Below are 27,531 nucleotides of genomic sequence, written 5' to 3'. Positions count from 1 at the left end.
TGACCATTCAACCCAACTCTATCATTCCCAATTCTAACCTTTAGTTGAGAGAATCTATTTTCACATAACGCTTTTGTGAAAATATCTGCTAGTTGCTCCTCCGTTGCAACATATTCCAAAGTGATGTCCTTTTTCTCACGTGGTCTCGGATGAAGTGATACTTAATATCAATATGCTTTGTTCTGGAGTGTAACACTGGGTTGTGGGTGATGGCAATAGCACTTGTATTGTCACACATAATTTTAACCTCCTTACACTCAACACCATAATCCATTAGCTGTTGCTTCATCCATAAGATCTGAGCACAACAACTTCCAGCTGCTACATATTCTGCCTCAGCAGTGCTTGTAGCTATCGAATGTTGTTTCTTGCTAAACCATGAGACAAGTCTTCCACCTAGAAACTGACATGTCCCTGATGTGCTCTTTCGATCTATCTTACAACCGGCAAAGTCCGCATCTGAATAACCCATAAGTTCGAAAGATCCACCTTTCGAATACCAGAGCCCAACACTCTGCGTACCCTTTAGATATCTAAGAATCTTTTTGGATGCATTTAGGTGACTTTCCTTAGGACTTGCCTGAAATCTAGCACATACACCTACTGCAAAGGATATGTCTGGTCTACTTGCAGTTAAATAAAGAAGAGATCCGATGATACCTCGATAAGTGGTTTGATCGACCTCTCGACCTTCGCTGTCGACATCGATACGTAGAGAGGTTCCCATAGGTACTTTGACTGAGGATTTCCCTTCTATGTTGTATTTCCTGAGCAGATCCTTGGTGTATTTCTCCTGGTTGATGAAGATACCTTCCTTAAGCTGTCTCACTTGTAGTCCAAGGAAGTAGTTGAGCTCTCCCATCATGCTCATCTCGAACTTTCCTTTCATCAAACTGGAGAACTTCTCGCACAAGTCTGGATTGGTGCTACCAAAAATGATATCGTCCACATAGATTTGCACCAATAAGATGTGATCCCCATCCTTAATTCTAAACAATGTTTTGTCCACTAGGCCTTTGGTGAACCCACACTGAATTAGAAAAGAGGATAAGGTATCATACCAAGCTCTCGGAGCTTGTTTTAAGCCGTAAAGTGCCTTCTTTAATTTGTATACTTTGTCAGCTCCCACGTCCTTCAAGAAACCCGGAGGTTGTTCAACGTACACCTCTTCTTCGAGAAGTCCGTTCAGAAAAGCGCTCTTGACATCCATTTGATATACCTTAAAGTCTTTGAAGGCGGCATATGCGAGAAAGATGCGTATGGCTTCGAGACGTGCCACTGGAGCGAAGGTTTCATCAAAATCTATTCCTTCCTCCTGACAGTAGCCTTTGGCAACAAGTCTGGCCTTGTTCCTAACGATAACTCCATCCTCATTCATCTTGTTTCTGAAAACCCACTTTGTACCAATGACATTCTGATGATGAGGTCTCGGAACTAGTTCCCAAACGTCGTTCCTCTCGAACTGATGAAGTTCCTCTTGCATTGCTTGCACCCAATCTGCGTCGCTTAGAGCCTCATCGATCACCTTAGGCTCTATTTGAGATAGAAAACAAGCAAACATGCTTTCTCTGTAAGCTGATCTGGTTCGAACTCTGTCACGTACATCTCCGATCACTTGATCAGCAGGGTGACTTCTCAGCCATCTTAGGTCGGGTTGCGGCTCCTCAGTTGATACTTCCATTGAAGGTTGAGATATGGGTTGAACATCTATGATCTGGTTTTGATCAACTGAGTCAGGCGCTTTCTTCTTGGTAGACTCTTCATCATCTGATTCTGACTGGAGTTCTGCTACGTCTCGAACTATCGACTGCTTGTCTTCGAGAGGTAAGTTTGATCTCTCGATAGACTCTGGCTGATCTTCCTCAGCAGCTTCCGTTGTCTTTGATGGTTGATCTGTTGATGCCCTTTCATCAAAGGTAACATGTATGGACTCTTCAACCACCAAACTCCGCTTGTTGAAGACTCTGAGTGCTTTGCTTGTCGATGAGTATCCCAGAAATACTCCATCATCTGCCTTTTCTTCAAAAGTTCTTCGTTGAGTCTTCCCATTGTTGTGAATATAGCATTTGCACCCGAATGTGTGGAAGTGGCTTACATTCGGTTTTCTTCCATTCCACAACTCATATGGAGTCTTTCCAACTCCTTTTACGATCAAGGACCGATTTTGGGTGTAGCACGCTGTGTTGATTGCTTCTGCCCAAAATCCTTGTGATATGTTGGCTTGCGAGAGCATGGTCCTTGCGGCTTCTTTGAGAGTTCTGTTCCTTCTTTCAGCAACCCCGTTTTGTTGAGGTGTTCGAGCAGCTGATAGTTGATGATGAATTCCGTTCTCGTTGCAGTAGCTCTCGATTACTTGATTAACGAACTCTCCACCTTGATCTGACCGGATCTTTAGTATCGAGACTTCCTTTTCAACTTGAACTTGTTTCAAGAGATTTGGTAGGGCAATTTTTGTCTCGCTTTTCTTGGTTAAGAACACGGTCCAAGTGAATCTTGTGTAGTCATCCACTACCACAAGAGTGTACTTCTTTCCCTTTATGCTGGGTGGATCCACTGGGCCAAATAAGTCCATGTGAAGAAGACTTAATGGTCTAGTGGATGATGTATCGGCTTTGCTCTTGAAAGAGGATTTGATCTGTTTGCAACGTTGACATGCCTCACAGATTTTATCCTTTCGAAACGTCACTTTGGGCAGTCCTTCCACTAAGTTCCTCTTAGTAAGCTTGTTGATAGTCTTGAAGTTCAGATGACTAAGCTTACTATGCCAATCCCAGCATAAATCTTCCTTGCTCCTTGCTAGCATACATAGGGATGGTTTTGCAGACCTCCAATCCACTATGTACATGTTTCCTTTCCTTGCTGCTTCCAAGACGACTTCGAGAGATTCCTCGTTCATAATCTGACATTTGCTTTTGGTGAAGACAACTTTGTGGCCCTTGTCACAGAACTGGCTTGTACTAAGGAGATTGAACTTGAGCCCCTCAACGTAGGACACTCCTTTAATAACCAGCTCATTCTTTTGGATTTCACCAACAGCTCTTGTGCGCCCCTTCTTCTCGTTGTCGCCAAATGTCACCAAGGGACCTTCGATAGGTTGGATGTTCTCAAGCAGTGTTAGATTTCCAGTCATATGTCTCGAACATCCACTGTCAATGAACCACACGTCCCTGGTGTCCTGCAAGGAAATCAAGCAAGTTTAGGTACCCAAACTTTGGGTCCTGGTGGGTTAGTGAGTTTAGGCATCCATTTATACCTTGTGCCCATTATTCCAGGCCTAGGCGCAATGTAGCCATTGTACGTTTGATAATTATAAGGAATGCTAGCAAAGGTTTTAGGCCTCTTTGGTGCATAAATCAACTTAGGTAGAGACTTTTCGACCGGCTTATGCACCATGCCTTTCATACGCTGTTTGGTCATGTGAAATTGCTGAAAGTGAGGTTTCTTCCAGAACTTGTGATTTGATGACCAATTCTCACTAGATGGATAGAGTCTTCCTTTCTCCATCCGTGAGTTCCTAACTATGTGGATCTCAGACCTTCCATATTTGCCTTGAGGTGCATTATATGGAGTGTAGCTCTTTTTGTACTTGGAATGGCCTTGCGAGAGATAGCAAGGTGATCTCTCGATATTGTTTACCCGGCCATTCTTCGTAGCTTTCCTATACTTTCCATTGCTGGTGTATAGGGACGGTTTATGAATAGCTACTCTGGTCTTTTCTGTTGGTCCTTTATGACCTTTATTTGGTTTGGGTTGAGATCCTCCATTTCTTGAAGTTCCCAAACCATTGGTCTGTTTATCTCTCGAGAGATGGTCTTGATGGAACCCTAGACCGGTTCTATCACTTGTAGGTCTGTGATCAACCACCATTTTCTCCATAGCTTTGGAGGAATTAGTGTATGATGCTATGACCTTTCGAAGATTAAGCTCTCTCGTCTCTCGAGCTTTGCACTCTTCAGATAGTAGGATTACTTTGGCTTCTAACTCACTTACTTTGAGAGTCAGCTCCAAATTCTCTTTCGAGACGTTCTTAAGCATATCTCTTTCAGCAGTTAGCTTGCTGTTTTCATCCATCACTCTAGCATGAGTGCTATTGGCGATGTTAAGGTTCCTTCTGAGCGATTCCAACATCTCGAAGGGGTCCTCATCGCTTTTAAATGAAGAACAACGAGAGGTAGAAGTAGAGCAGCGAGATGTAGGAGTAGAGGTTACCTCGTTGTCAATGGCCATTAGGCATTGATTCTCCTCTTCCTCGGTGTATAAGCAGATGAGCCCCCTCTCATCCTCTGAGCTGCTGCTGCTTTCGCTGGAGCTCGACGTCTCGGACTCCTCGATTGTCCTCTCGAATTCTTCAGCAACAAGCGCCTTCCTGCGCTGATACGTCTTTGATGATCCTTTGAAGCCACCTTGTGTTGGCTTCTCCCTGGATTCCTCTATTCTCTTGGAATCCTTGCCTTCTTGGCCCTGATGCTTGCTTACTAGTGGGTAAGGGCATTCGGCCTTGAAATGTCCCGGTCTTCTACAGTTGTAGCATAGACCCTGATTTTCCTCCTCCGTCCTTCTGGATGAATATCTCTCATTTTTCCTTCTTGAGGAGGAAGGTGAACTTTTGTTGCTCTCCTGGTTCATCTTCATGTATTTCCTGAACTTTCTCACAAAGAGAGCAAACTGTTCGTCAGACATAACATTCATAGGATTAGAGTCTGACCTTGAAGATGTGGATGGTTGCTCAGCAACAAGTGCTACGTTTCGTCGATCCACAATGTCCTCATCTCTTGGGAACATCTCGAACTCGAAGGCTTTGAGATCCCGGAAGAGTTTGTCTGTTGTGGTTTCCTTCAGATCTCGGTGATCTCTCATCGTGATCACCTTTACTTCCCACTCCTTAGTGAGGCCACGTAAGACCTTCAGGTTCAGCTCCTTTTGTGGGATCTCCTTTTCAAGGTCACTGATCTCGGTTGTGAGCTTCATGAACCGAGACTCCATGCTGTCGATGCTCTCTCCTGGCTTCATCTTGAAGTCTTCGAACTTCTTCATGGCCACGGTGAGCTTGTTTTCCTTTTCCTGTTCGTCACCTTCACCAATTAACATCAAAGTATCCCATACCTCTTTTGCCGTTTTGCACTTCCTCACTTTTGGGAAGATGGTTTCGTCTATAGCTCTGAAGAGAATATCCTTGGCAATATTGTCCAGGTTGTTTCTCTTCCTATCATCACTGGTCCATTCTTCCCTAGGTTTTGGGATGTACTTTGGTGTTTCTTGGGTTTGAATTGCAGCAGTATTAACCATTAGGATCTTGACTGGTCCAGAAGTTATAACCTCGGCCATCTCATCATGGAGGGCTGATAAGTACGCAAGCATGCGTGTTTTCCAGTCGTCAAACCTGCTAAGATCAAAGAGAAGATGTCTCGACAACATGCTGTCCATATTGAAAAATTATCTCGTGCTTTGAAAATATTTAAGAAGATTTTTCAAAGAAGGATCTCTAGGCAATATAAACAAAGGTTTATATCGATCAGAGAACTTGCTCTGATACCAATTGTTGGTCCCAAGGGGATGGGGTACAAGTCTAGGGGGGGGGGTGAATAGACTTGTATAAGATTTTGCAAATCTTTTCGACCTCTCGTGTGTATTGAACTTAGGATGTTTAGGTTCGATACCTCACGAGGTGAAGACAAAGTTTTATGCGCAGCGGAAATATTATCCCCTTTTTGGTTAGCACGAGTTTGGGTTAGTTCGAGAGGTGTGATTATATGCAGTGCAATCGAGAAGTTAGCGAGAGATAAAAACAGAAAGTAAATGCAAGAGAGATTTTTAAGTGGTTCGGCCAACCCGCCTACTTCCACTCTTCTTCCAGAAACTCCCTGGAAGGATTGCACTAAAAACTTCCCTTTCTAGTACAATAACGAGCGCTTGAGCTTTGATCACCAAGCCCGCCTCAAGCCTCAGGTTTTTCTCCCCGCTTCCAGTTACTCCACCTCTCGAGCACTTGACCTTTGATCACCAAGCCCGCGTCAAGCCTCAGGTTTCTTTCGCTCGGACAGCAGCCAGGTTACTCCGCCTCTCCTCAGGTTTTTCTCCCCGCTTCCAGTTACTCCACCTCTCGAGCACTTGACCTTTGATCACCAAGCCCGCGTCAAGCCTCAGGTTTCTTTCGCTCGGACAGCAGCCAGGTTACTCCGCCTCTCCTCAGGTTTTTCTCCCCGCTTCCAGTTACTCCACCTCTCGAGCACTTGACCTTTGATCACCAAGCCCGCGTCAAGCCTCAGGTTTCTTTCGCTCGGACAGCAGCCAGGTTACTCCGCCTCTCCTCAGGTTTTTCTCCCCGCTTCCAGTTACTCCACCTCTCGAGCACTTGACCTTTGATCACCAAGCCCGCGTCAAGCCTCAGGTTTCTTTCGCTCGGACAGCAGCCAGGTTACTCCGCCTCTCCTCAGGTTTTTCTCCCCGCTTCCAGTTACTCCACCTCTCGAGCACTTGACCTTTGATCACCAAGCCCGCGTCAAGCCTCAGGTTTCTTTCGCTCGGACAGCAGCCAGGTTACTCCGCCTCTCCTCAGGTTTTTCTCCCCGCTTCCAGTTACTCCACCTCTCGAGCACTTGACCTTTGATCACCAAGCCCGCGTCAAGCCTCAGGTTTCTTTCGCTCGGACAGCAGCCAGGATACTCCACCTCCCTTGCTTAATCCAAAGCAAGACGTTGTTGATAGTCACAGTTGAATGTAACGATCTCCAATCTGACCACAAGCTATCGTTGAATCAACTTTGATGTAGAGCAGCTTTGGTCACCTTCTGGATGTATGACAGTTTAGCTTTGTAACTCTCTTCGAACACTAAGATGTGTTCTCTCGCTGTATTGAATATCAGGATGATATTCCAAGTTAAGCACTTTGCACTGGAACGTTTTTATCAGACACCTCTTGTTAACCTCTTGACCTCTTTCACACCCCCTTTTTCTTCTGTGTCTTTACGTCCTTATATATGAGAGTAGAAGAATAGTTCCGTTGGAGGGAAAACTATTCCGTTTGAAATTGGTCTCCCACGCCGAACATGGGTCTTTGCACAATTTCAGCATTTTTCATGGAGTAGTGGTCTTGTAACTTGAGCCTTTTGTTTTGTAGTGAATATTCCATATTCCACTTTCTTGAGTTCATGCTTCACTTGCTTCTTTTGGATAAAGTTACTCTTTTTATGTTCCCATCATTCCTTGTTTGGGGAATCTGACCACTTCAGGATTGGTGCACTTCTTGACCGTTTGTGGTGGAGGTCTGACGTGTCATCCACTTCCGTCCATTTTGAAACCTCCCGCTCAGCACCTCTTCAATATTTTATCTCCATGATATTCTTCTTCTCCAAACTTAGAGTATTTTGTCTGCACATGTTGACTAACATTCAGCCTCTTGGAGAAGTGCCGGTTTATCGAGACCATAAAAGATGTCTCGACCACTTGATGTTTCAATCCCATGTATCGAGAGGTCTATCTCTCGAATATTCTTTACGTCTCGAACTCGATAGGTACATCGAGAGGTCCTTACCTCTCGAACTTGGCTTGTGTCTCGAGACTTAGTTGATGTCTCGTAGACCCTTATTCCTCCAGAGTTGTCTCGTGCCTGCTTCTGATCTATCTGTTTGCTTACAACACGAAAACTTCTAAGTTGTTCAAACAAGTTTACCTTAAGCTTAAATATTTCCCGAGTTGAGCTCAAATTACCCGGTTGTATTTTCGCTCTTAGTTTACTTATCGAACTTACATTGTTTTGCCTATGTATCGAGACTTGGGGATTCTTACTTAACAGTTGGTATCATCAAAACCTATTACATGATGTTCCTAACAATTCCTAATTAGCTAGTATTACATTTGAGCATATAAGTATGACATTTGCGCATATAAGTATAGCATTTGCATGTTGATTCAACTTGATGACCCGACCCATCTCACAAATAAAGATCAGTGAGACGGTCTTACACAAGTGTGACCCGCTCTCATTAAAGGGATATTTGATTGGATGGAAAATGTTTTCCTAAAAGTGGAGGAAAATGCTGTTTTATGTTGTTTGGTTGGATGAAATGTATTTTACATTGGAATTCTACTTCCTAAAAGTGAAGGAAAACAAATTCCTAGCAAAAGATGGGTATTGCCAAGGACCTTGTGGTCCAGTGGTATCAAACCCTTCCCTTTATATGGAAGGTGGTGGGTTCGAGCCTCAGTATCAGTAATACTGACTCTTGTGCTTTAATAGGTTGAGAAAGTAGTTATGATCTGAACAGATATTGCTTTAAATAGAGTTAGTAGTATTCAAAAGATGGGTATTTTGTTTTCAAATGATTTGGACTATTTTACCCACATTAAAGTTTTTTTTTTTCAAGTAGGAATAACAGAAAACCAAATAGAAGGACCAGACTGACAAGTAGGAATAACAGAAAACCAAATAGAAGGACCAGACTGAGAACTAGAAGCTCTAGTTAATAAAGCAAGTAGGAATAACTGAGAACTAGAAGCTCTAGTTAATAAAGCAAGTAGGAATAACAGAAAACCAAATAGAAGGACCAGACTGAGAACTAGAAGCTCTAGTTAATAAAGCATGAGCAAGCTTATTCACTGATCTACTAATAAACTGAATAGACACTGATTCAAAGTGTCATTTCTACTAATAAACTGAATAGACACTGATTCAAAGTGTCATTTTAACGATCGACAATCTCCAATAACCTGACCCACATAAAAAAAGTCATGTAGACCATCCTTAATCTTCTTACACACCATCTGACAATCAGAAAAAAGAATTAAATTACTGGAACCTCTTTCAATAAACCAAGATAAAGCCTCTTTAATGGCCAAAGCTTCTGCAAGATGGGGATCATTCATACAACTAATCTCACCGTTCCTTGCCGCTAGAAAATCACCATTGCATGAGAAAACAATCACACCAAAGAAAGCGTTACCAGTTTGTGGAAATACAGAAGCATCCAAACGCCTTCATCATCAAAGTTTATTAATTACACATGTATATAATTTATTATCACTATTCTTGTTAAGGGTATATTGGTTTTTATATTCATAATTCCTTATCACTCCCAACTCAACCAAACAATTGAATTCATATTTCCAGTAATTTCTTTTCCAGCAACAAAAAAATGGAATCTATTTTCCTGGTAATTTGTTTTCCATGGAATTTGAACTCTATTTCTTTCAAATATTTTCCAGCAAACCAAACGAGCTGTAAGTGTTCAAATTTGATTAGAGAAAAAAAATAGAATGAATAAAAATTATGACCCACATTATATTAAGCAATCAAAACACGACACATCATAGAGAGTAGAAAATGAGAATATAAAATGGGAGTAAAATTACCTTTATTATTATTATTATTACTTAAGAGAGGTAAATCGAATAAATACATTGGACCAAGATAATGTTAAACAATAATAAAATTCATTATCTTTATGTACACAAATAATACTCAAAAGTCATCCTTTCGGGCTCCATTATATTCCTACCTCTTCTCTCTTGTATAAAGTCAACTTAGCTTCCTACAAGTCTACAACCTATGCATTTCCCCACCCTCTCTCTCTCTCTCTCTTTTCTTTCTCTTTCTATATAGACAAACATAGCAAGCCAATTAAGCTAGGGTTGAGAATGGGAAGTTCACCATGCTTTGAAAATGTAGGGTTGAAGAAAGGGCCATGGACACCTGATGAAGACCAGAAGCTGGTTGCTTACGTTCAGCAGTACGGCCATGGAAGCTGGCTTGCTTTGCCTTCAAAAGCTGGTATTCTATACATTATTCTTTCTTTCTTTTGGTTGACATTTGACAATGAAAATTTAAAGTCAATGCCCGAAAGTATGCACGGAGTAAACTCTACCTTGCAATTCTAACTGATAAGGAAATAAATCAACCTAAGTTATCTATAATAGACAGACTCATTTAACAAAGGAGGACAATAGGCTGGGTGGGACGTCAAACTTGAATCTTTGGATAAATATGATTGGGGCTGACAATTTCAATTCATCCTGCAGATATCCACATGAATCCATCCTATATGAAACGAGTTTTTTTAGGTGATAGTGGGTGGTGAATACGTGTGGAAAAATTTAAATCATTGATCTGCAAGATCTGATGGATATCAAATAAAAAATGAGCAGTTGCCATTTTCATAAATTTCTAAAATGAGCAGGATTTTTTCATAAATATTACAAAGTTATATATATATAGTTGGATCAGGTGCGAACTGTATTTCCTGTATGAACGTGCGAATGTGCGAACTTCTGAATAAATGCATCGCAACTATAGTAGTTGTGGTGCATTTCTTCAAGAGTAAATAAGTTCGAACATAAGAGGCAGTTCGCACAGAAGAGGCAGTTCGCACATGATCCTTATATATATACTAGTTTTTCTTATGCGCAATGCCCAAAAAATAGGTGCCCAATATTAGTATTTTGTATTAAAATTTTAAATTTATTTAAATTTTAATATAGTAAATAATAATAATAATAATAATGTAAAATATTTTTATAAATTGGATATTTATATTTTAAAAATAACTAACATATAACTCTAATATTTAATGTGTATATCATTATTATTATTATTATTGAAGAAAATAAGAAAATATATGGTCGATGCATGTGCATAGTAACAATAGTGGAAAAGATAACGGAAGTTATAACGGTAAGGGTATATTTATCCAAAATATTATGTAGTACAACTTTTATAGCATAATGTACAAAAAAACTTAACGAAAAAAACGAACATAAATAAGGAATATAACCTTCATTCACATTTATTATATATATATATATATATATATATATATATATATATATATATATATATATATATTGGAAACTATAACATACATTACAAATAAGACTTATTAGTCATATATTACATTACTATAGAAATATGAAACCAACTATATAAATATCACATTGATTATTTATAAATTAAAGATAAATTAATTTTTAACAGGAAATTAACATTTAGCCTTGAAACTAGGGCCTACCCTAAGGGCGGGCGAGATGGCACCCGCCTTGGGCCCAATGTTGGGAGGGGTATCCTAGCTTGATTTTTTTATTTTTTGATGAAGTTAAAAAAAAATGCTTGCATAAGCAAATATTTGAATTCATGACTTCAAAATTGTTTATTAATTTTAAATCCAATTAACAATTCCAACCATGTGATATACTTATCTTAGTTAATAGATATATATCAGCGAACGTTGAATTAATTTATAATTAAACTTTGCTAAAGGCCTTGTGGTCAAGCGGCATAGTTGTGGCCCTCCAAGTGAGAGGTTACATGTTTGATCCCCAGTGAGGGCGTTGGCTCGTTGTGCTTCAGTAGATTGAGAAAGTATGTATGAACAGATACTATAATATTTAGGGCCCAAAGTTGGATATAATAAAGTACTTCTTGTTGTCAACAAAAAACAATGGAGAAAAGTAAAAATGGTTAGAGGTTTTGGGGTTAAAAAGAAGAAAAAGGAAGGGAGAAGCGGCACAAGGAGAAGGAAAAAAAAAAAAAAAAAAGAGAAAAATGGTTGACTAGAGCTTCTTTCTTTTAGAAATAAAAAACATTGTGGTCAAACTGCAGAACAGTGGTTCTTTTAAATAGGGGCTGGAGGCTAAAATCTCAGCCTCAATTGAGTCGGCATTGATTCTTAAAGTTTCAATAGATTGAGAAAATATGTTAGACAGATACTACATTGTAACAGAATCAATAATCCTAAAAACAAAAGAGCTTCTTCTTTTATATACATATATATATACAAAAAAATATATATAATATACCGTATGTGTACAATATGGTGTAATCTAAGGAGAAAGAAATTGGAATAAGGGTCAAATATACCATCGAATTGCACATGATATTGCAATTAGGTCACTAAACCTAAAAAAAAAAAAACTACAATTGAAAAATTCCCAAACTAACCCATTTCATGCAATTTGTTCAATTTACAGGTTTTCCCAAGTTCTAACCGGTCACCTAAATTTAAAATATTATTTAAAAATAATTATTTATTTAAAAAAAAAACAGAGCTTCTCTGCCAGAGACGAAGTTTTTTTTTTTTAAATAATGTTTTTAAAATATTTCAAATTTAAGTGACATGTTAGAAATTGATAAAACCTATAAATTGGACAAATTACATGAAATGGGTTAGTTTGAGAAATTTTTTGTAGGTTTAGTGGCCTAATTGCATTGTCGTGTGCAGTTCGATGACCTATTTGACTCTTATTCCAAAGAAATATTTACTTTTAATTGAAGAGCTAATTCTTTTTTTTTTTTGTTCTAGATTTATAGGTGTTACCGTTTAAATGACGTTAAGTATAAGGGTATTTTGTTTTATTCAGTTCTAAGTGTTAATAAATTTTCCTTTTTGGTCCTAGATTTATTTGTGCCATTCCACTTTTATTCCTTTTTGTTTAAAAAAAATCATCCTCGTTGGTCCAGCTAGCAAGCTAGCCTTATTGCTGCATGACTGTTTTTTGTCATCCGTCAACAAATATGTTTAAATGACATTAAAAATAACGTTATTAACCACTCAAAACCCTCCTTTTTTTTCTGGGTAATAAAGCAATTATTAGTACATAAGTCCACTGCAAAAAAATGCAATTGAAAAAACCACAAGTCTAGTTCATATCAAACCTTAAGTCTAGTGCATATATAAATCTACTTCATAAAAATTCATAACACTTGTGGTTCTATTACCAAGAAGAAAAAAAGGATTTTGAATGGTTAAAACGTCATTATATTTTAATATCATTTAAATATATTTGTTGACTGATGAGCAAAAAGACAGGGTATTGCCACAACAATGGCAGGACTTAAAAGAATGCTTTGAAAAAAAATGACTAAAAGTGGAATGACATATAAATCTAGGACTAAAAAAGAAAAATGACTTAACACTTAGAATTGAATAAACCAAAATGCTCTTGTATTTGATGCCAGTTAAATGATTTTGTGGACAGAGAACCAAAAATAGTCATGTCATAATAATACTAGGACCAAATTAAATGAGAATGTTTAATTGTTTTTCTTTTTTAAAAATTAACAGTGTACTGACACCTATAAATCTATGACAAAAAATAGAATTAATTGAAAAGAATGCTTTAGATCTCTCTCTCTTTTTTGGTCTATTCATCAAAATCTTCCCCAAAATATCTATACTCTCCAAAATTTTCCTGCATTGAGAATCCACCTCACCTGACCCTATGTCATCCTTAGATATGATAATGGTTAGTTAGGGTTTGGTTTAACTTTTTCTAGAAACATTTGTTTAGGGCTGAATAGATGTGGGAAGAGCTGCAGAATGAGATGGACTAACTATTTGAGACCTGACATTAAAAGAGGAAAGTTTAGTCCGCAAGAAGAACAAACCATCATTCAGCTCCATGCTCTTCTTGGCAATAGGTAATATAACTAACCATATTCAAACTCTACTTGCAATTATATATGTTCTTTAGTTATTATATATATATTTTCCCTTCTCGGGTCCGTTTATTAACCAGAAAAATTCTTGGTTGATTCTCCAGTCCATTTATTAACCAGAGAAATTCTCGATTTTTGAGATATTCTTGATTTTTGTTGATTATGTATAGATGGTCTGCTATTGCAGCAAACCTGCCAAAGAGAACAGATAATGAGATAAAGAATTATTGGAATTCACATTTGAAGAAGAGACTAAGTGAGATGGGAATTGATCCTATCACACACAAGCCAAAGAGCAATGCCTTCGGCTCCAAGGAAGCCGCCAACCTGCGCCACATGGCTCAGTGGGAGACGGCTCGGCTCGAAGCCGAAGCTCGCCTCGTTCGCCACAACTCCACCATGTTCGGTTCCTCTCTCAGCTCACCGTCGCCACCTCATCACGTCTCCCTCCTCCACAAGGCGCCGAGAAACCCTCCGCCGCCGCCCACAGTCCCGCCGCCTCTCAACGTGCTAAAAGCTTGGCAAGCGGCGTGGACGACTGAGCCGCCGATGACGGCGCCAAACCCTAGGATTTCACTTTCACCACCCAATGTAGACGACGGAGACATGTTTGTCTCCGCCGCCGCTCTTGACCAATCTCCGACAACCTTAAACTTTTCCGACCAAAACCTAGTAGCGTTCCCCGCCGTTGGATTCGGCGATGATGTGCTGTGTTACTTGGAAGGCAGTACTTCTAATATGAATACCTTAAGAAACCCTAACACGACCGGCGACGGCATAATCGGCCCGGCAATGGATCCCTTATCGGGGTTTCCAACCTTCATTGTACCGGAAAACCTCACCGCCCATTGCTCCACTGGATACTTGGACAGCGTCATCGGAAATTGTGGCGCCGGTTGGTAATTATTTAATGACAAAAATTTGGGTGGGCCGTCTCACGATCTCAATTCGTGAAACGGGTTGAATTTTTTTATTAATGAGGTCAAATCAAAGATCCTACCCGTGCCGTGCGACGGTCTTACACCAGCGTTACCCTTATTTAATTATCACTTAAAAGTTATCGTAATAAAGATGATTATTATTTACTAAACCAGGATGAGTGTGTCTGCCCTGCCCTTTAATAATCAATACCGATAGCATCACTATGTCATGTTTGCTTAATAACTACAAGGTTTTAAGATCGATTTCTTGTGTAGCTATCTATTGATTTTCTTGGTTTAAGTCAGTCAACAATAGACAATTTAAGTTATTTTACTTTTTATTGTGATTTTTAAGTTTGCTGTGTGCTTTGTTTCACAAGGCGGACTTCACAAAATATTATGTTATTATGTTACACTAGTATTTTTACTCGTGCGATGCACTAAATTGATTGGTTATAATATATTAAGAATATTTGGCATGTGCAATATCTTGAGATACACTTATATTTTGATATTTAGTAAGTATAACTATATTAGGAAAAAATTCACCTTGGAGTAATGGAATAAGCACTTGAATGTTTGTTAGTTAACCGTAGAGCGTTAAAGAGCTTTTCCTTGTCCTAGGGAATAGGTCAGAGGCAGAGAAAAAAACAAACTCCATTACTAAACAATAAAAAGAAATATGAGAATTGCGCTATTAATAGTATAGATTACGTTGTAGGAAATATATGTATTGTATTATTACGATTAGTAATTTTAATCTTGAATTATATTACGAATATGAAAGTAGGGAAGGATATATTTACTGTATTATTACGATTAATAATTTTAATATAGAATTGTATTACGAATAGGAAAGTAGGAAAGATTGTATTTTATTAGGAATTATATTATCATATTTGAATGTTCAATTGTAGTACAATAGTAATTGTATTACAATATTTTAAAATATTACGGAAACCTTAATAGTATAGAAGATGTATGGGCGGAAAGTTAAAATTGAGGATTTTATTTTTATTAATAGTATAGATTACGTTGTAGAAAATATATGTACTGTATTAATACGATTAATAATTTTAATCAAGCTAGAATTGTATTATGAATAGGAGAGAAGGGAAGATTATATTTTATTAGGAATTTTATTATCATATTTGAATGTTCAATTCTAGTACGAATAGTAATTGTATTACAATATTTTAAAATATTATGGAAACCTTAATAGTATAGGAGATGTATGGGCGGGAAGTTGAAATTGAGGTATTTCGTTTTTATTAATAATTAATAATATAGATTGTCTTACAGGGAAATATATATACTGTATTATTACGATTAGTAATTTTAATCTAGAATTATATTACGAATACGAAAGTAAGGAATAATATATTTAATTATGAATTTTATTACCATATTTTAATGTACAATTGTAGTACAAATAGGAATCGTATTACCATATTTTACAATATTACGGAAACCTTAATTGTATATATGAGTGTTTTGGGCGGAAAGTTAAAATTGATATTTTGTTTTTATTAATAGAATAGATTACGTTGCAGGAAATATATGCACTGTATTGTTACGGTTAGTAATTTTAATCTAAAATTGTATTATGGATAGGAAAGTAGTGAAGATTATATCTACACTTATAATAAGAGCCAATAATGTTAGACCCCTAATTGGAACTAAAAAAATGTCGGTGTAATAGTCTGCTATAACATATTGTACATTGTGTTCTTCTTATTGTGCAACCTACAATTAAATTCCTAATATATCCTAATCATTTATAATTTTACCAAATTCTTTCCGTTAAATATAACGGAAGTTTAACATTAAATTCTTTAGTCAATTTGTTTCTTTATTGCAGTTTTCAAACAAATTGGCAATATTCTATAATACAATTCTGTATAGATTCCTAACTTAAAATTAGAATATTGAAGTCTTAATAGGATTCTATAATACACTTTTGTATAGATTTCTAACTAAATCATTATTCTACCCAAAATCACAGTATAAACCCCTCCCTTCTCACTGGTATTCACCAAAACTAAACCTAACATATTCTGCAACACACCATCTAATTGACATTCTATAGGTATGATTGTCAAAATATTACCATGCTAATTCTATTATTTGTATTTGTACTCCTAATGATTAAATTTTTTTTTTTTTAAATCAATGATGATATACTCATTAATTAGTATAACTTCAATATCGTTATGTAAATATATCTATTATATAATCTGTCCATCTATACTTGTGTCCTTGTATGTAATGTTGTGATTCCCATATCGTTATGTAAATATATCTATTGTATAATCTGTTCATCCATACTTGTATCATTGCATGTAGTGTTGTGGATGAAACTGTAAGTAAATAGTAAAAAATTTCTCATTATTATTATTATTTTTTATCATTATTAGTATTATTATTATTATGAAGATACTCTCATTCACCACCAACATCATTGTAAATGCTATATCTAAATGCAAGGAACTCGGGTTCAATCAATAGAGTTTGATAATGACATTGGAATGTATGATATCACTTTACAAACCAACAAATGGTACATTATCTCAAATGTCATTGTCAAACCTGTCCGGAAGGACTATAAAACACTTGATCACAAATACAATTACACATGGATTTTAAATGGTTGGACCGATGTCCAAACAAGTGACAATGATGACACGCCATTTGCTCCCATGTAAGTGGTTTATTTGTTTCTACTTACTTTAGTTGTAATTTAGCTATTTACAATTTCGTTATGTTTTATTAAAATATATAAGCATCGAGACTATTTCTTTGATTTTTATTAATTTAGCATTTTTTTCTCTCATTATTATATGACTACTTTAACCAATTAAGGAACACTAATTTTAAAATACGCATTGGGCATTGGTTTAATCGCGCAACGCGCGTTTGATAACTAGTTATATTAGAAATTGTATTATCGTATTTTAGTGTTCAATTGTAGTACGAATAGAAATTTTATTACCAATATTTACAATATTATGGAAACCTTAATAGTATAGATGTGTTTTTGGCGGAAGTTAAAATTGAGAATTTCGTTTTTATTAATAATATAGATTATGTTGTAGGAAATATATGTACTGTATTATTATGATTAGTAATTTTAATTTAAAATTGTATTACGGATACGAAAGTATGAAATAATATATTTAATTAGGAATTTTATTACCATATTTTAATGTACAATTGGAGTACGAATAGAAATTATATTACAATATTTTACAATATTACGCAAACCGTTATAGTATAGAAGTGTTTTGGGCTGGAAGTTAAAATTGAAGATTTTGTTTTTATTATAATATTATATAGATTGCGTTGCACCAAACATATGTACTTTATTATTACGATAAGTATTTTTAATCTAGAATTATATTACGAATACGAAATTAGGGAAGAATGTATTTTATTGGAAATTTTATTACCATATTTTAATGTAAAATTGTAGTACGAATAGAAATTGTATTACCATAAATTTATAATATTACCATAAATTTATAATATTACGGAAACCTTAATTGTATATGAGTGTTTTGCGCGGAAAGTTAAAATTGAAGATTTTGTTTTTATTAATAGTATACATTACATTGTAGAAAATATATGTACTGTATTATTACAATTAATAATTTTAATATAGAATTGTATTATGAATAGGAAAGTAGGGAAGATTATATTTTATTAGGAATTATATTATTACGAATTGGAGAGTAAAAAATATATATTTTATTACGAATTCTATTATCACGTTTTAAATGACAATTGCTGTAAGTAAACCTTAATAGTATATGAGTGTTTTGGAGGGAATTAAAATGAAGGATTTTGTTTTTTATTAATAGTATAGATTGCGGGAATTACATGTACTGTATTATTCCTGTTTATTAATTTTAATATAGAATTGTATTACGAATAAGAGAGTAAAAATCATTATATTTTATTAAGAATTCTACTACCACATTTTAATTTACAATTGTTGTACGAATAAGAATTGTATTAACATATTTAACAATATTATGTAAACCTTAATAATATAGGAGTGTTTTGGAGGCAATTAAAATGGAGGATTTTGTTTTTATTAATAGTATAGATCGCGTTGCAGGGAATTACATGTACTGTATTATTACGATTATTAATTTTAATATAAAATTATATTACGAATAGGAGACTAAAAAGCAATATATTTTATTACGAATTTTATTACCACATTTTAATTTACAATTGTTGTACGAATAAGAATTTTAATAGTATAGGAGTGTTTGAATATTTTGCAATCGATTACGAAAACAATGGCAATCTCTCTATCATGATAGTATTGCCTGCAAAAATGGGAGATAGAATAACTAAAATGACAATATCTCGTTAGAATTACAAGCAATGAGGAAGAAATTATACTGAAAATATAATTTTTCAATTATTACAAGCAATAAGGAAGAAAATTATACTGAAAATATAGTTACAATGCAGTAACATGAAGCACAACAAATTAATATCAATATCGTCTCGGTTGAGGATTGACCTCACCCCCTTCCATATGAGAGGGAAACCAGGTGTTACTATACCACAAGGTTTTGACAATTCACTTCTATGATTAATTAAGAATGATATTACAATTTTATTTTAAATAGAAACAAAAATTAAACTTAAATTAGAAGTATAAATTTTTCTACTTTGGGAGTGTAGCTGGAGAGCATAATCCAAAGACAAAGATACGAGAAATTAAAGCTACTTCAAGCTGTTGCTTTAATTTCAACTCTTAAAAGGAAAAGACATATGTAGTAATTGATCTGATGTACTACTCAAATCTAGCCCCAAATTTCCAACTAACTTCCAACTACTAACCTTCTTCTTTTTTTTTTTTTTGGGAACTTCCAACTACTAACTTATTAATTAATTTACACAATATTTTTCTAATTTTTGGATTATTCATCAATACATTTCCAACTTCCAACTACTAACTTTTTTTTTTTTTTGAGAACTTCCAACTACTAACGTATTAATTAATTTACACAATATTTTTCTAATTTCGGATTATTCGTCAATTGTATTAAGGATGCAGTTACCTTAAAACTTATAAAGGAATGGTTTTACAATGCTTAAAGTCCTACTAGCATGTATAAAAAAAATTTGTCTTGGTATGTGATTTTAGTTAACTGGTCAAGAAAACGTAAAATCAGACCCTAAAAATAGAATTTAGCATATATCACTTTAGGAAGAACCTGTATTATTTCAGATCAGACTAAATGACCAAAAACACATCGTTTGATTCTAAACTTTCACCTTTTTAGTTAAATACGCATGGATAAATAGAAGTCTGATCTAAACACAGATCGTTTTAGGATGAATAATTTTGGTTTACTAATTCAAACGTTTACTTACATAGTCTGATGAAATGTTAAATGGTAAAAATGATAGTATGAGATTAAATTTAAAATTATCACCAAAGATAATAGACTTCTTGGCGAAATTAACTCAAAAAAAAAAAAGAGAAAAAAAAAAACAGATTTAATGTCAATGGCAGCTTGGCAAGCAGTCATGCAGATCAGAGGAATCCTTAATTATTAACAGAACACAACTGGCATGCAGATCAGAGGAATCGTTATTATCTCAGAACACACAACTAATAAATAATATAACACTTGGAGTTTTTGTATGCTTTACAATTTTTGAGATTTTGTAAGAATATCTTATCCTTACCATGCTCTTTCATTTGAGATGTGAACTTTTGAGTCATACTTTGATATCATCAAATTCGTAATTCATTTAATATCTCTCTACACCTTGCAAAACTCACTCACTTTTAAACGTGGTATTACTTTCACTTCACATATTTTATGAAACTTGTCTGAAATTATTTATAATTCAATTTTTATAATATTAAATTTAAATTTTATATATTTATAAAATACGTTAAAAGTAGTAAAGTACTAGTAAACACAAAAGTTCAAATTTAAAAATTACAAGAAAATATTAATGAAAATAAGTAAAGAATATATAGTAAGTTTGACTAATATATATCACTGTTGCAAAAATCTCGCCTAGACATCGATTAACCGCCGCCTAGCGTATCACCATAATTGGTGGTCTAGGCGGCCAACTAGGCTGCTTAAGCGCCGCCTAGACTTCCTAGGCTGACTAGGCACCAGCTAGGCCGCCTAGACACCAACTAGGTTGCCTAGTTGACCGATTAGCTACCATCTTTTCAAAATGGGTTATTTCACTCAAAACGACTTCGTTTTAAGTGAAATAACCCTAAATTGTTCAAACTCTAAATGTTTTTAGGTTAATATTTAATATTTTAGTATTAACTATTAAAGTATTAAATAGTTTATAATTATTAAGTCTTAAAAATTAAAAAATATATATACATTTTTAAAAAATAAAAAATATATGGACACCTAGGCGCTGATTAAACCCCGTCTAGGCAGCTCCCGAGGAGCGCTAGTGATTTTTTCAACCACGATATATATATATAGTAAACATGACAGGTAGAATTGGACAAATGAAGTATTATATTATTATATGATGTGAAAGTGGAACCATTTTTCAAAGTGAGCAAGTATTGCATGGATGTAGATAGAATATTAAGTGAATTGCAAATTTAATAATGTGAAAATATGACCAATATTTAGAGGGACAAATATAGCATAAGGTTCCAAAAATGCAAAAAATATGTTCCAGTGAGACAATATCTTCCCGTGAAATTGTGAGACACAACATTAATGTACACGATCTACTATAAAAATGCAGGCACGCTATATTGTGTGCACTCATGTTGGGCAAATTGCACATACTATAGTTTGTGTGCACTCCTGTAATAGACCATGTGTATTTATGTTGTGTCTCACGAGAAGATGTTGTCTCATTTGATTATATATATATATATATAACATGCTAAAGAAATGGCAATGTCATCTTGTTCTACACGGACGCTCTTGGAGCTTTGAGACCTATCACCTTTATTATTGATTAAAATCTTAAATTGGTGTACTACGTTACTTCACTTGACAGGCTTTTCAGTAAATATATTTTATTAGTATTTATAATGTTTACTGCTACGGTAACAAACATGTACGAATTAATTTATTCAGCTTTAAATTTTTAATCTGTCATTGCAGATTCAGTTATGATTATATTGGACACGATCCATAAAAGGGAAAAAAAATAAATAAATCATATAATTAGAAGGTTATTAACTGCAATGAAAAAGCTGGTCGTTAACATTAGTTTAACTTTTACTCCAAAAATTGAATCTCCAACTCCAATAGTATGAGTTAAACTTTACTTCCAAAAGATTGAATCTCTAATTCTAATACAGTCAATAGTATAATAAGCTTAACCTTAAATGAGAGATGATTAAATAGAACATAATTTTTGTATTTGAATGTCACGATTTATATTCTTATTAATATCATTTCGGCCAAACATGCCATGCACTTTTATCATTCATGTTACACACTTTCATTGTTACACTATACTCTCAACTGTGCACTTTTATATTTTCCAAATATGCACTTTAATAATATATATTAAGAGCAAGGTCAATAGTTGCAAGCTTAATTGAGTGTTTTTTTTAATCAGTAAAAAAAAACAGAGAGTGTTAAAAATCATAACAAAGACAAAAGTTAGAGGGTCACTAACCCACCCAGTAGGTCATGTTGGTGCTTGAGGCACCCACCAGCTTTTTTTTTTTTTTTTTCTTCATGTGAGGCCAACAAAAATTTTTCAATTTCTTTAACATGTATCCCATCTATCCTACCAATCATTATACCGTAGATAGCTGGTATAATGTCCAATTTTAGTATAATGAATGTACATTTGTTATACATTGAATTTTAATTTTTAGTATACTGAATGTTTATTATTTTTTTTGAACAGAACTGAATGTTTATTTTTAGTACATTTAATTTTAATTTTTAGTATACTTATTGTTCATTTTTTGATATACTATCTAAAAATAGGTATTCAATACATTAATAATTAATGAGCCTTTAGTATACTAAAATTGAACATTTATTAGTGGTTCACAACTTTCTTCCGCATAACCTTTTGAAAAAAAAAAGAAAAAAAGAAAAACCATTTGTCATTGTTTGGAATGCTGTAACCATTTTTTTTTTTTTAATTATTGGAAGATGACAACTCAATTCAAACTGGCCGGAACTGCAACACCAATGTAGATCACATATTTGAAAGAGATTTTTTTTTTTTTATTGAAGGATTTTAAACAAACAAATAAAATAGACCCAACAAGCATTAATAATGTAGAAGCTAGAACACTGCAACAAATTGATGTAGGCAATCATATCCTTATTTTCTCAGAACGTACAAACGACATTATTAATCCTTAATGGTTATTATTATTATTATTAAAGGCCACTAAATTAGATAACACACTGAACGTACTATCACACTAATAATCCTAATTAATTAATTAAGGATACTTATAAGTGATAATTAATTAGCTAAAAAACCGGCGAACCCACCGGAGACGCCACCAGATTATTAAGGATGCTGTTCCAGTAACGGCTGTTGTCTTCCACGTCGGCCGTTCCGCAGTTTCCGACGAAATTATCGTCGTCCAAGTATCCGGTGAGGGCTTCCGGTGAAAGATCCGACAACCCATGTATGAAGGTTGGGAGTTCCGTTAAGGGATCCATGGAAACGTGCGGGATTATGCCGTCGCCGGCGGTGTTATTAGGGTTTCCTATACTGGACTGAGTTTCCTTGTTACATAAGTTTTGGTCGGAAAAGTTTAAGATTTGGTCGGAAAAGTTTAAGGTTGTCGGAGATTGATTTAGAGTGGCGGTTGAGACAAACGCGCCGTCGGATGAAACCCTCGTCCTGGGCGGCTTGGTCCACGTTTCTTGCCAAGCTTTTAGCACGTCGAGAGGCGGCGGGACTTTGGGCGGCGGCGGCGGCGGAGGATTATTTCTGAAGTGGCGAGGTGAGATAAGAGAGGAACCGATGAACTTGGAGGGGCGGACGAGGCGAGCTTCGGCTTCGAGCCGGGCGGTCTCCCACTGAGCCATGTGGCTGAGATTGGCGGCTGAGCCGAATGAGGAGTTGATCTTTGGCCTATGCGTCATTGGATCAATGCCCATCTTACATAGTTTCTTCTTCAAATGGGTATTCCAATAGTTCTTTATCTCATTATCCGTTCTCTTTGGCAGGTGAGCCGCAATGGCTGACCATCTGTACTCGAAAAAAATTCAGAATTTCTCCGGTTAGTAAATGGGTCATAATATCGAGTTTACATGTACGTGTAAAGTTTGAATAGGTCAATAGGGGCAATATGTTCATTGTTGACTTAATAACCGGCGGTTTCAAATTTGACTACGATAGGAACAGTTTATTAACTTTATTAATTTGAGCAAATTAATTATAATAGATTATCATATCAATTAAATGTTCCAAGTTTTCCTATGGGAGCATCATATCCTACTATTAACTTTCTTGGTTTGAGTAGATTACCAATAGATAACATAGGTTGGTTTACCCTTTAAATTTTATGATTTGTTACTAGTTAGGATAAAAAGACGGGAGTTACGAAATGCACACCCTTAAATATATAGTAGCTGCCAGTTTTTCTCTGGTCACCCTAAAAAGAGCATTACCTATTTCCAAGAAGAGCATGGAGCTGAATGATGGATTGTTCTTCTTGCAGACTAAAGTTTCCTCTTTTAATGTCAGGTCTCAAGTAGTTAGTCCATCTTAGTCTGCAGCTCTTCCCACATCTTTGCAGCCCTAAACAAACATTTCCAAAAAAAGTTAATGCCTAACTAACCATGATCATATATATCAGAAAGCTAAAAGAAAGAATGTATAGAATTCGTACCAGCTTTTGCAGGCAAAGCTCGCCAGCTTCCATGGCCGTACTGCTCAATGTAAGCTAACAACTGCTTGTCTTCCTCAAGTGTCCATGGCCCTTTCTTCAACCCTACCTTTTCACAGCACGGTGATCTTCCCATTCTGATCAACCCTATAGAGACAGAGAGAGATAAATGTTGTAGGATTTGGTGGCAAGGAGAATATGTATAAATAGATGAGAAATAATGGCAATATCAATTGCTTCGTCTACTTCCATTTTTTGCTATCATGGTGCTTCTCTACTAAATAAAGGACCTCCTATTTTAACAATTGATATATTGTGGACCAGACCAGGTCCACTGTTCGTATGATGGATCGATTATTTTAGTTAATATATTATATATTTTTAGTTAACGATCCCACCATGATTTTTTAGTATTAAATTTAACATTGGTATATGAAATATAATTTATATATTTAGAAACTAGATTAACAGTACAAGGGGTGATGTTATTATTTACGATGATGCCGTTGTTTTCACGGACACTAGTCAAGGATTGTATGGTATTCTGGTTAGAGCAAGGAGTGTGGAGTTTGTGGCAGTTAAAAAAGGCCCTATTCGTTGTTTGAATGATCCTCATCTAGCGGAAGCTTTGGCAGTAAAGGAGTCACTCCCTTGGACTAAGGAAAGGGGTTTTTTGAAAGTTATTATTCATTCGGATTGTATGATGGTATGTAGTTTGAATTGATTAATAGTGCTTTACCGAATTGCTCCTATGCAAGCTGCGTAATTAATGATTGTCGCGATTTTCGAAGACACTTTGGAGTGGTGTCTTTTCAATTTATTTCTCGATCAGTGAATAAGCTTGCTTATGCTCTTGCGGGGCCACATTTAAGGGTCTAATTGTCCTTTTGTAAAATTTGATAGCAAATGTGATAATTTTTCTATAAAATTAAGATATGTAAAAAAAGAAAAAAAAATGTACTCCTTAGAATGAACATCATTTGACTGTAAAAAAACAAACGAATGTCATTCGTCAGAAATACTGGTCCAGCTTAATTATGTACTACAGCTAATATTGTACCTTTCCAAACTTAATCCTAATTAAAGTCTAACAATGGTTGGTTTTTTAAACACGTTTAATTTATTTCATAAAGATTTCTGCGAAAGGCTTGATTGAAAGTGTTGAACTACAACTCAAAACATACCTAGTAGTCGTCCAACAATTAATAAGTAGATTCATTTTTTAGCGGAGTGAGATCAACCAATGAATACATATATATATATATATATATATATATATATATATATATATATATATATATATATATATTCTCCGGTTAAAATTTTAGTATATATATTTAACACTTTTTCAAAATTTAATTTCCAAGGTGGACGTTTGAATGATTACCTTTCTTGAATAGGTTAGGATGAAAAAGTAAAATAAAATAAAAAATCCACTTGTTATTCCAGCAGTAAATAAGTATGCATGCAGGACGTACGAGATTAACTGCATCAGGTACAACAAATTAGGAATATAATTAAATAAAAAATTATTACATTCATCAGTAACTCTGACTTAACCTATTTATAAAGAATAAATTTTTCTGTCCAGAAATAAAAAGAATTAACTCCAAAAACTAACTGCCTCGGCAACTTGCATGCACGCATGACTGAAAAATGTTGCAGTGCTAAATTATACGTACTACAGACTAGGGTGAGGACCAGTTTTATTTATGCTTGCCAAAGTTAATTGTGTATGTTAGTAAACTAATAATGAAATAAATTCGTAACCACCATCCATACTTTTGAGAATATGTATTGGATGAACTTGCTTTGTGATCTTAGCTATCCAGTTTTTTTTGTTACAATGTAGTATCTGGTGCTCGAACCCACTTTCTTCCATGTGGGAGTGTAAATCGGGGGCCCCTAAACCATAAAGTCTTTGGCGAGTGGACATGTTAGAAATATATAAATAAATGATACGACGTCGGTTATTTTTTAACCGACGTCGTGTGTGTGTGTGTGTGTGTGTATTACTTACAGCGACGGTGTTGATTTTTTGCTAAAAACTGACGTCGTATAGTAATTTAATAATTTTTAAAAAAATAACGACGTCAGTTTTTGATGTGCAAGGAGGAGGATCGGATTCCACTCGTGATCACTTTTAGTGTAGTGGTCTCATTGGAAGAATGTATTGCAAGGAGGGAGGTGTACATTCTACTATGGTCCTGTTTGGTAAATGGCTGTTAGCTGATTGGGTTGGTTGTTTGGGTTAGAAGGTATGATTTGTTGATAACATTAGCTGATTGTAGAAAATTGTTTGATAAATTAGTTGTTAGCTGATGACTGTTTGGTATAATTTCTTTTCTCAAAAAGCTAATTGAAAAGGCTGCTTTGAGTTGCTTTTTGAATTTTAGCATTTTGGAGTTGCAAAAAGCTTATTATTAATTACCAACTAATAGTGGTCAAATAAGTCAAAATTGGCTGATAGGCTGATTATTTACCAAACAGGGCCTATATCAAAACATGACCACATTTAGCGTAGTGGTCCCACTGAAAGTACGTTGTGCAAGGAGGGGGATGTGTATTCCGCTAATGACCACTTTTAGCGCAATAGTCCCATTGAAAGCACGTTGCATGTGCAAAGAGGGAGACGTGCATTCTATCATTGAAAGCGAACACTTTTAGCATAACGATTCCATTGAAAGCAGGATGTGTAAAAATATTTGCATCCTACCATGAAAATGTAACTATTTTTAGTGTAGCTTTACCCACATACTCACATAGTGAGGAGTGGGGTTTACCTCGTTAATAAGTAACTATTTTTAGTGTAACGGAACTTAAAGCACGAATTTGAATTGCCCTGTCATCATGAAGTATCTAGTTGGGACAAGTGATCATCATAACTCATGCATCAAATTCTTATAGGTTTTAGCTAGGATAATAACAATGGCATTAATCAAGAATAAATGGATGACACGTTATACATTAACAATGGAAGCAAATTCTACATCTGCCAAACACATATTATTATTACCAATATTTATAGCCACCCCCAACACGCTGCATGCAGTTACTTTTCAGCGTGTCGTCTGTCGTCGTCCTTTTGCTTTAATTTCGTACATCCTTAGAATATAATGTTCTTACAACTTAATTACACAGTAATCTCACAGTTTCCTTACAAATAACAACTTTAACTTCAGATTATTAATGTTGTCGTTAGGTTGCCATATATAGAGTTAGGAGACTCCATGTTAAATGTGTATTATGAATTGAATGTCTCCCTAAAAGGTACAGCTCTGTTGGATGTGCCCATGAATGCATGTTTCTCAAGAAAAATAATTATTCAAAAAAAAT

At 35.3% G+C, this 27,531-nt stretch overlaps 2 protein-coding genes across 2 annotated transcripts; one reads left to right on the top strand and one right to left on the bottom strand.

The window, feature by feature from the left end:
- The first annotated feature begins 9,632 nt into the window (after positions 1-9,632).
- LOC116024441 (transcription factor MYB16-like) lies at positions 9,633-14,328 on the top strand. Its single transcript, XM_031265334.1, has 3 exons — positions 9,633-9,765; positions 13,278-13,407; positions 13,596-14,328. The coding sequence occupies exons 1-3, from the start codon at positions 9,633-9,635 to the stop codon at positions 14,326-14,328; spliced, it is 996 nt and encodes a 331-aa protein (XP_031121194.1).
- An 8,376-nt stretch (positions 14,329-22,704) lies between these two features.
- LOC116025880 (transcription factor MYB106-like) lies at positions 22,705-24,363 on the bottom strand. The gene is made up of 3 exons (XM_031267255.1): positions 24,199-24,363; positions 23,978-24,107; positions 22,705-23,555 (listed from the first exon to the last, which is right to left on the bottom strand). Exons 1-3 carry the CDS (start codon positions 24,329-24,331, stop codon positions 22,826-22,828), a joined length of 993 nt encoding a protein of 330 aa, XP_031123115.1. The 5' UTR covers positions 24,332-24,363; the 3' UTR covers positions 22,705-22,825.
- Positions 24,364-27,531: the final 3,168 nt, after the last annotated feature.

Source organism: Ipomoea triloba, chromosome 7, assembly GCF_003576645.1.
Source record: "Ipomoea triloba cultivar NCNSP0323 chromosome 7, ASM357664v1".
Taxonomy (NCBI): Eukaryota; Viridiplantae; Streptophyta; class Magnoliopsida; order Solanales; family Convolvulaceae; genus Ipomoea; species Ipomoea triloba.
The sequence above is the reverse complement of the archived record's forward strand: the minus strand, read 5'-3'. Positions and strand labels throughout refer to the sequence as shown.

Excerpts from the sequence above, each read along its gene's own strand:
- LOC116024441 (XM_031265334.1), top strand. The coding sequence starts at position 9,633 with ATGGGAAGTTCACCATGCTTTGAAAATGTAGGGTTGAAGAAAGGGCCA. Across the intron at positions 9,766-13,277 it reads TGCTTTGCCTTCAAAAGCTG|GGCTGAATAGATGTGGGAAG; the intron begins GTATTCTATACA and ends ACATTTGTTTAG. Across the intron at positions 13,408-13,595 it reads CATGCTCTTCTTGGCAATAG|ATGGTCTGCTATTGCAGCAA; the intron begins GTAATATAACTA and ends GATTATGTATAG.
- LOC116025880 (XM_031267255.1), bottom strand. The coding sequence starts at position 24,331 with ATGGGAAGATCACCGTGCTGTGAAAAGGTAGGGTTGAAGAAAGGGCCA. Across the intron at positions 24,108-24,198 it reads AGCTTTGCCTGCAAAAGCTG|GGCTGCAAAGATGTGGGAAG; the intron begins GTACGAATTCTA and ends ATGTTTGTTTAG. Across the intron at positions 23,556-23,977 it reads CATGCTCTTCTTGGAAATAG|ATGGTCAGCCATTGCGGCTC; the intron begins GTAATGCTCTTT and ends TTTCGAGTACAG.